Source organism: Trichosurus vulpecula, unplaced genomic scaffold, assembly GCF_011100635.1.
Source record: "Trichosurus vulpecula isolate mTriVul1 unplaced genomic scaffold, mTriVul1.pri scaffold_86_arrow_ctg1, whole genome shotgun sequence".
Taxonomy (NCBI): Eukaryota; Metazoa; Chordata; class Mammalia; order Diprotodontia; family Phalangeridae; genus Trichosurus; species Trichosurus vulpecula.
This window is the reverse complement of record NW_023494566.1, coordinates 8,261-17,852: the sequence shown is the minus strand read 5'-3', so window position 1 is coordinate 17,852 and position 9,592 is coordinate 8,261. Positions and strand designations below refer to the sequence as shown.

The 9,592-nt window shown below is 37.8% G+C and overlaps 1 protein-coding gene across 1 annotated transcript; it reads right to left on the bottom strand.

The window, feature by feature from the left end:
- Window positions 1-239: 239 nt before the first annotated feature.
- On the bottom strand, window positions 240-4,444 carry LOC118833392 (E3 ubiquitin-protein ligase DTX3L-like). Its single transcript, XM_036740748.1, has one exon. It carries the CDS (start codon window positions 4,372-4,374, stop codon window positions 2,626-2,628), a length of 1,749 nt encoding a protein of 582 aa, XP_036596643.1. The 5' UTR covers window positions 4,375-4,444; the 3' UTR covers window positions 240-2,625.
- Window positions 4,445-9,592: the final 5,148 nt, after the last annotated feature.

Below are 9,592 nucleotides of genomic sequence, written 5' to 3'. Positions count from 1 at the left end.
GTTTTCAATGATTTTAATAGAATCGCAAACAAAAAGGAAAATAAAGAAGTGAACAAATTGCTAGAGGAAATAGATTACAAAAACATCTGGCATCTTCTAAATGGAACTGCAAAAGAATATACACATTTCCACAGTAGCACATGGAACTTTTACAAAAACTGAACATGTCAATTTAGGGAACAGATATATTGCAAACAAATGGAAAAACACAGAAATAGTTAATAAATATAGACCATAACTTTTTTCTGATGACAATTATGACTTTATTAGAAGCATCACACACAGCCATTAAATCATGTTTCCTCACACATAAGCATAGAGGCAGATCCAGATGATTCGATTATTTAGAGAAGAACCAACTAGATATCATTTGAGCTACAACACTTAGCCTTCTACACTGGGACAATAGGGTGTGGCATTATCACAAATAAGCTATTTGTAACTGGGAAAGGAACCTCTCCGTATCACAGGTTCTCTTTCATTCTCCAAGCAATGCCACAGGATCCAGTATTTCAGCTCCTAAGGAATATTTCTGCTTAGTTTCTGTGGCAAATACAAACAGTGGACTCATTCAGAGATGAATGGGCATTTCATCTGTTGCCCTACAAGTACACTTCTGAGAGGGCACCTAGAACAATGGCAAATTGAGCAGACAATTGTGTAGAGGTTAAAAGTCAGAAAATATTTGGGTACGAATGGGGTCTCACTAAGACTAGACAAACAGAGAAATTACCACAAGGTACACCCCAAAAGATACACTAAGAAGGCAGAGAACCAGGGCAGCAAACAAGCCAATGCCAGTTGCCTGTTAATGTAGAAACTCTGATTCCCAGGTCAATGAGCCTGCCCATAGTCACAGTTAGTCAACAAATATTAAGTGCCTTCTATGTTCTAGGCACTGTGCTAAGTGTTGGGGACACAAAAGAAGGCAAAACATGTTTCTGCTCTCAAGTAGCTCATAGTCTAATGGAGAAGACAATATGCAAACAACTATGTACAAACAAGCTATATACAGGACAAATTGGAGATAAACTACACAGGAAAAGCACTAGTAATAAGGGGGTTTGGGGAAAGGCTTCACATAGAAGGTGGGATTTTAGGTAGGACTTGAAAGAAGTCAGGGAAGCTGGTCAGTGGAAATGAAGAGGAAAAGAATTCCAGGCATGGTGGACATCCACTGAAAATGCACAATCCAGAGAGATGGAGTTTCTTGTACAGGGAATATCAAGGAAGTCAGTATCACCAGATCACAAAGTACATAGTGGGGGAGTAAAGGGAGGGGCATGGAGGTTATGGGAGATTATGAAGAGCTTTGAATGCCATACAGGCTTTTCTATTTGTTCCTGAAAGTGACGGGAAGTCACTGGACTCGGTTGATGACAAAAACATCTTTCCCCACTCCTCAATTTACATTAAATTTGCCAGAGCTCCAAGGACAGATAGTTGGATTTGGTTTTTGTTCTGAAGTGAAGGACTCATATAAGTATTTGGAGATGAATTTTCTTCAAGATGTCTTCCAATCTTTTTAATGTTCCTGGCTACCATTGAGTTCTGAGGCCATCAACAGCTTACGCCAAATAACATGAATGGACCTGAGGTTCAATCATCACCTTGTGCAAATGGTACAATGGAAGATTCTTTAACTCCAGCATCTCTGGTAGCAGCAAAATGGAGACAGGCAGGAAAGCACTGAGAGATATGCTTTGGGTTGTCACTAGAGCAACTTTTATATTCCTAACAGGGCACAGTTTGAATAACAACAACAAGAAAACTCTAAGAAATTAGACAGGTTAGCAGATAGCAGTTCATCCCATTCCCTCCTAAGGAAACTAATTTCTTCTCAAATTCTTTTATTTTTCTCTGAATGGGGCCTACACACATGTATTTCAATGATTGCTTTGACTCCTTTCCACAGCTATAGATTTTGCAAGTCCAGATCTGCAGGCAACCTTGAAGGTTTCAGCACTCTTACTCAATTTCTTTTGCCTTCAGCTCCAGCTTGACTCATTGCAGACAGCTGGGATCAGAGTAACCAAAGTTTCCTGACCCAATGAATTGGAGATTTTGTGATGAATATCATTCCAAGTGATCACATCCTTGATTCCTGATGCCTGAGACTGTCCTACTGTGAAAATCAGCCTTTGGTCAAAACTCTTCCAAGGAGAAGCAAACCTGCCATCCTTCTTCATTATTTGGCAAGTATGCCACCTGTCTTGTTCCTTCATAGCATTTTCCTGGGTTGGGATGATCTTCTATCTGTATGCTTCCACACATGTCATAATGAATCACAATAGTATCACATGAATTACAACCTGGAAATGAAGAAGTTCTGTAAGAGGTTTTCATTGTTCCATCTGGCTGATTCTCTTTCATGATATGATAGGAAGTCGGGCACACTGGTTTTTGTTTCATGGCCTCTCTGATACAAGTGCCAGAGAACCCATGCTTGAACTTTGGGAGGACTTCTTTGTGGTGAATGATTTCCAGACGGATGGTACACTCCCCCTCCTCTTCCTCCTTCTCCTCTTTTCCTACGTCCCCACAGCTAGGCAGTCTCTTGGAGGAAGGTAAAGCCATCTTGAAATCATCACCATATCTGTCCCAGGGGCATTTGGGTTCTCTATTCTAATTCTCTCCAAGGGAGAGAGCTGGCTCTTCTTTCTGCTGAACAGCACTTTCAACAGTAAAATATTTCTTGACATATTTCAGTGCTTTCTCAATGTACTTCGGCAAGCCGGTCAAAGTCAGTTCTCGATTACACAACACCAGGATTACGTGGGGGTGCTTCTTTTCCAAGTTTTCAAAGAAGGTATTCTCAAGCCAACATTTTCTCTTCAGGTCTATTGGTGTCAGGATCACTACCTCTGTGACAATCTGAGGTAAGAGCATCTGAAAGATATCAATGAAATCTTCATAAGCATGTGCAGAGAGGTCTAAGTCTTTGTCTTTTGGTTTGAAGACAATGAGGGTTTTCTGAGTTTTGGGTTTGTGCACCAATTCCATTACGGTGTAATACGTTTTCTCTATTTCTCTGATTTCTTGGCCCAGAACACGCCAGTGAGCAGTATCAACCTCAATGCCAGTGTTTGCGTTTTCAGGAGGCGCTGTTTCCTCAGGTTGTTTCTGGGGGTAGTTCTCTTCAATGAATTGTTGAGCTTCTAGAATTTCCTTTTGGTTTCCCCAGAGGACCAAGTCTTTTTCTTCAGCTTTAATATGGAGGTTGTGAAACATGTCGGTCAGGGTTTTTTGCATGTCAAGTACCATCTTATTATCTGTGAAATGAACATCCCTATGGGTCATGTTCTGGATTTCCCTCTGAAAGGTTCTGGTAAAAGCTTCTTTAGCTGCTTCTTTGTCCCATAACCTATTTGTCTCGAAGTCTAAACTCACGTTGCCTGTAGGATATACCAAAGCACTTTTGATACGTACTTCATGCTCAACTTCTATTCTGTCCAGAGTTTCAGCAAAGAAATATTTGAAATATTCATACAAATGTGAAGGAACTGACAAAAGGTCCAATTCTTCGTCTCTTCCCATTCTTGGGCTTGAGTAAAGAACAAGACTGTTGCAGTCATTTGGCATAACGTCCTCAATTTCACTTGCTGAGGCTGAGTAGGAAAAATCATCTTTCGGGTCATTTCCCAACATGGTGTCAGTTAAGAATCGATAAATTTTTTCAATATCTTCGAACTCACCAATCACTCTCTCAGGTCCATCATGGCCTCCCTCTATTTTGATATCTGGGCAGAGGGTAAAAATTATCTCTTTCTGGTCTCTGGAAAGCTTGAAGGTCAGCTGGGCCTCAACATGGAGAAATATCTTTTGAATGAAGAAAGTAGAGGGCATGAGAGCACGTACTTCATCTGGGTTCTTCTCATCTAGATATTCCTTTGGGAGTGCCAGAGTTTGAATCTGAGTCTGATTCGGAGGGAGAATCGGAATGGGAATCTGAGCAGGAGGCTGAGCGGGAGGCTGAGCGGGAGGCTGAGCGGGAGGCTGAGCAGGAGGCTGGGCAGGAGGCTGAGTGGGAGGCTGAGGAGGAGGCTGAGAGGACACCTGGCTTATCTCCAAAGTGTTGTTCTTGTTCTCCTCTGGGTCTTCATCTGGTTCTAAGAAGATTTTCACACGTGATGTATCACTGACTGCCACAGAGTGATTTCTCTTTGCTAACACACCATCCTTGGCTTGTTTTCTATTAAAGTCTACCCAGAAAGAGCCGCTAGTGGGACCGACTCTGACCTTGCACTTGCCTCCCCCAGACTTCGACGTGTTCTGGAAATATTTTTGCAGCTTCTTTTCGATTCCAAGGCTGACCTCAGACACCCGGATTAGGAGCCGGTACGGCGGGCTATTGGCAGTGCTGTCAGTCGCCATCACGGCAGGGAAGGGACTTGTGAGTCAGAGAGCTGGGGCTGCAATGTTTTTTTGCTGGGCTCTGGATGGGGAAACTGGGGAGGAGAGAGGGGAGACAAAAAAGAAAACATGGTGTCAGCTCCCTACCTCCACCTTTCTGCCCAGACCATAACTTAATAAAAATTGTAATTGGTTCAGACAACACAAACGTAATACAGAGAACTAAATGGCAACTTAACAATGAAATCCTAAATAATGAGAATTTCAAAGGTTAAATTTTATTATTTGAAAAAATGAGGAGGAAAATGAGGAGGATGAGGACCATTATAATGATAAAGAAGAAACAATATACAACACTTTCCAGGATGCACATGAAGCAGTCCTAAAGATGGAAATATACATATATATATATATATATATATATATATATATGTATATATATGTGTGTGTGTGTATCCCTCTCTCTCTATGTGTGTATATATCTATATAGATAGATATAGACATATACATACACATACAGACATACATATATACACACATATATATATCCTTACAAACATACAACATAGAAAATAAGAGGAATGATGAATTGAATATTCATTGAAAAAATTAAAAGTCCAACAAATTAACAAACTTAAAATAAGCACAAAGATATTAAAAAATAGAGGAGAAACAGATAAATTGAAAACAATACTCTAAAGAAATGACATCTAAAATTAAAGCTGGTTCTTTGAAAAGACTAATGAAATAAATTAATAAACTTTTAGCTAATCAGATTAAAAAGAAGGGGGGAGAAAACCAAATTAATGAAATAGCTAATGAAGAAGTGAAATATCAATGGAACCAGAAGAAAAGAAAATAATCAGCATATTATGTACATTGTGAAGCAAAAACAGTATCACAAGTCCATAAGACATGCATTGCAACTGAAATTATTACAAGAGAAAGGCAAATACATGTGGGCACTTCCTATACCAAGGAGCCCAGCAGTGCAACCTAATGTGGAACCCAAGCAGAGAAACTGGTGGTACAGTAAGAGTGGGAAATTCAAAATTAGTAAAAAGAAAACTCTAGAAAACAAGGAAAATTATAGCCCAATTTCCCTAATGAATACTGATGCAAAAGTTGTATATCAAGCATTAGCAAGAAGAGTGCAACAATATATCACATAAAGATCATCCAGTAAGACCAGGTGATATTTAACCCAGGAACTGACATGAGGGATTGATACCAGGTGGGAGTCATGTCAAGATAGGTTCAATATTAGGAAAACTATAATCAGAATTGACCATATCGACAACAATCATGTGATTATTTTAATAAATTCAGAGAAAGCTTGGATGACATTTGTTCCTATTAAAAATAGTAGAGAGCATAGGAAGAAATGGAGCTTCTCTTAAATTGATAAGTAATATCTCATTCCTGTCTATGTAAAAAGCTGCTAGAGTAAGCATTTTCTGTAATGCAGATAAGCTAGAAGAAGCCATTCCAGTAAGATCAAGGCTGAAACAAGGATGTCCTTTATCACCATTATTGCTCAATAGTGTATTAGAAATGCTGGCTATAGCAATAAAGCAAGACAAAGAAATTGAAGGCATTGAGGAAACAAAACACCACAAAACAATCTATAACTGTTTACTTACACAGTCAACTACTAAACTAGTGGAAACAATTAGCAACTTCAGCAAAGTTGCATGATATAAAATAAACCCACCAAAATCATCAGCATCTCTCCATGTTACCAACAAAACACAGCAAGAAGAGAAAGAAAGAAAAAGGTTACTCAAAATAACTGCAGGCCATATAAAAGATGTGGGAATCTACCTGGCAAGAGATACACAGATACTATAGGAACCCAATTACAAAACCCTTTTCACAGCAATACAGATTTAAGCAATTGGAGTAATATTAATTGTTCCTGGGTAGGTTATGACATGATAATATGGAGGTTTTGAAACATGTCTGTCGGAGTTTTTTGCATGTCAAGTTAAATTATTTATTTTTTGTCATACCAATCTAACTACGAAAGAATGTCCTTACAGAGCTAGAAAAATAACAACCAACTTCATGTGAAGGAATAAAAACTGAAGAAGGTCAAGGGAATCAATGAGAAAAAATGTGAATGATGGGGAAAAAATCATCAGTGATGTATCAGTAATGATGCAGTAATGGACCTCAAACTATATTACAAAGCTATATTCATTGGAATACTTTGACAATGGATTCAAAATATGAGTGGTTGATGAATGGAACAGGTAAGGTACACAAATTACACAGAACACACAGAAGCAAATGAGTACAATGATCAACCCACAAATCCTAGCTGTTGGGGCAAGAACTTAACATTTGATAAAAACTGCTTGGAAAAATGGCAAGCAAGTAGCCTGGCAGAAACTAGGCACACAGCAAACTCTCACACTCTACACCAAGACCAGTTAACCTATTTCTTCTAGGACAATTTGTCTCTCTCCTGTGGAGAGTAGAGTCACCATTGAATCAGGTATATCTCCCAAGTATTTTGGAACTGTTAAATATATCTTGAAAGTGATCTATCACTACCCTGGAGTCCTCACCAAATCTAAGATAATCACTTCTCTAAGTGGATAAGTCCAAGGGACTAAAAGGCTGGTGTTGCCTAATAGGAACTACATCACTAGGCCACAGCATAAAAGGCACAAAAATCCACTAAAGAGAAGCACCGCAAAAAGCAGAATTGCAGAAACTGAAAAAGACATACAAAATTCACAGAAGAAAACACCTTAAAATCAGTATTAGTAAATGGAAAAAGAAGTACAACATCTCACTGAAAAAAAAAATTACTTAAAAATCAGAATTGGACAATGAAAGCTAATGATTCCATAAGAAATCAAGGAATAATAAAGCAGATCAAAAGAATGAAAAAATAGAAGAAAATGTTAAATATTTCTTTGGAAAAAACAACTGACCTGGAAAATAGATCAAAGCGAGATGACTTAAAAACTACTGGACTACCTGAAAGCTATGATATCTTAGAACCAGAGGGTGAAAGAGAAACAAAAATAATCCACTGTTCACCTCCTGAAAGAGATCCCAAAATGAAAGCTCCCAGGAGTTTTATAGCCAAATTCAAGAGTTCCCAGATCAAGGACAAAATTCTGCAAGCAGATGGAAAGAAAAAATTCAAATATTGTAGAGCTGCTGTTAGAATAACACAAGATTTAGCAGCTTCTACATTACAGGATAGGAGGGCGTGGCATGTGGTATTGCACAATGCAAAAGAGCTAATGTGAAAACCAAGAATCACCTACCTGGCAAAATTAATTATCCTTCACAGGGAAAAATGGACTTTTAATGAAATGAAGGATTTTCAAGCATTCCTGAGGAAAAGATCAGAACTGAATAGAAAATTTGATTTTCAAACAGAAGACTCAAGAGAACCTTAAACATGTAAACAGGAAAAGGAAATCATAAGGGATTCAATAAAGTTAAAATATTTACATTCCTACAGGGGAAGATGATACTTGTAACTCCTAAGAACATTATCATTTTTAGGGCAGTTAGAAAGAAAATACATGGATGGGAAAGGTAAGAATTGACTATGATGGCATGATATTAAAAAAATTAAGGAGTGTGAAAGATGGATGCACTGGGAGAAGGAGAAGCCAGAAGTAGAACAGGGCAAATGATCTCATATATAATATATATGAAAGAGATTTTACAATTAAGGGAAATGTGGGGTTGGGGGCAATACTTGAACCTTGTTCTCATCAGAATTGGCTCAGAAAGGGAATAACCTACATATTCAGTTGGTATAGAAATCTGTCTTATCCTACTGAGAAGTAGGAGAGGATGGAGATAAGAGAAGGGGGGAGGTATAATGAAAAGGAGGGCAGATTGGGGAAGCAGGTGGTCAGAACCAAAACCCTTTTGAGGGGGGATAGGGTGAAAAGAGAGAGAGAGTAAAGGACAAAGAGGAGAAAAATAGGATGGAAGGAAATACACAATTAGTAAGCACAACCTTGAATGTGAATGGGATGAACTCACCCATAAAATAGAAGCAGATAGCAGAGTGGACTAAAAAGCAGAATCCTACAATATATTGTTTCAAAGAAACACGTGAAGCAGAGAGAGACACACAGAGGAAATGTAAGAAGCTGGAGAAGAATCTATTATGCTTTGGCTGAAGTAAAAAAAAACTGGTAGCAATCTTGATCTCAGACAAAGAAATAGTAGATCTAATAAGAGATAGTCAAGGAAACTACATCTTGCTAAAAGGTACCATATCCAATGAAGTAATATCAATACTAAACACATAGCATCCAAGTTTTTTAAAGGAGAAGTTAAATGAGTTACAGGAAGAAAAAGACAATAAAATGATATTAGTGGGAGACCTCCACTTTTCCTTCTCAAAACAAGATAAATCTAACAAAAAATAAACAAGAGAGTAGTTAAGAAAATGAATAGAATTTTAGAAAAGTTAAATGTGATAGACCTCTGGCAAAAATTGAATGGAAAAGGAAGGAATACACCTTTTTTTTCCTCCAAAATATGACACCTACAAAGAATTGACCATGTATCAAGGCATTTAGATATAAAAGGTGACACCATAAATAAGTAAGGGGAGCAGAGAATAGTTTACCCCTCAAATCTATAGATAACAGAAGAATTTTCCACTAAGTAAGAGATAGAAAGCATCACAGGATATAAAATGGATAATTTTGATTACATTAAATTAAAAAGTTTGGGCACAAGCAAAACCAAAGCTGCCAAGCTTAGAAAGGAGAAAATGGGGGGTCAGATTTTACATCAAATTTTTCATCTTTCAAATACAGAAAGAACTGGATCAAATAAATAATAATATGAGGCATTCTCCATACCTGAGAACTTTACAATCATAAGTCTGCAGTATGGTTCTTAAAAAGATTTGAATTCTCTAAGTGGGTGATACTATAAAATAGTATCAAAAGAGGGATTTTAAAGGTAAGTGAGAGTTAAATTCTAACACAACACTGTCCTAGAGAGGTTAAATAGTAACAGCATAATTTTAGGGAGTAGTCCTGTATAATCCCTTACCTCCTGCCACAACCAGATGCAGACAATGGAACCATATTTTAAAAATATTGTTCTGCCAATGTTATGCCAATATCATCGAGGTGTGTAGGTAATGATAAACAAGCCAATGAAAAAATACCTGGAATGAAATTCTGAAAAATAGTTGTATTGAAATAAGTTCTGAGAAATAGCTGTACCATGCATGAGT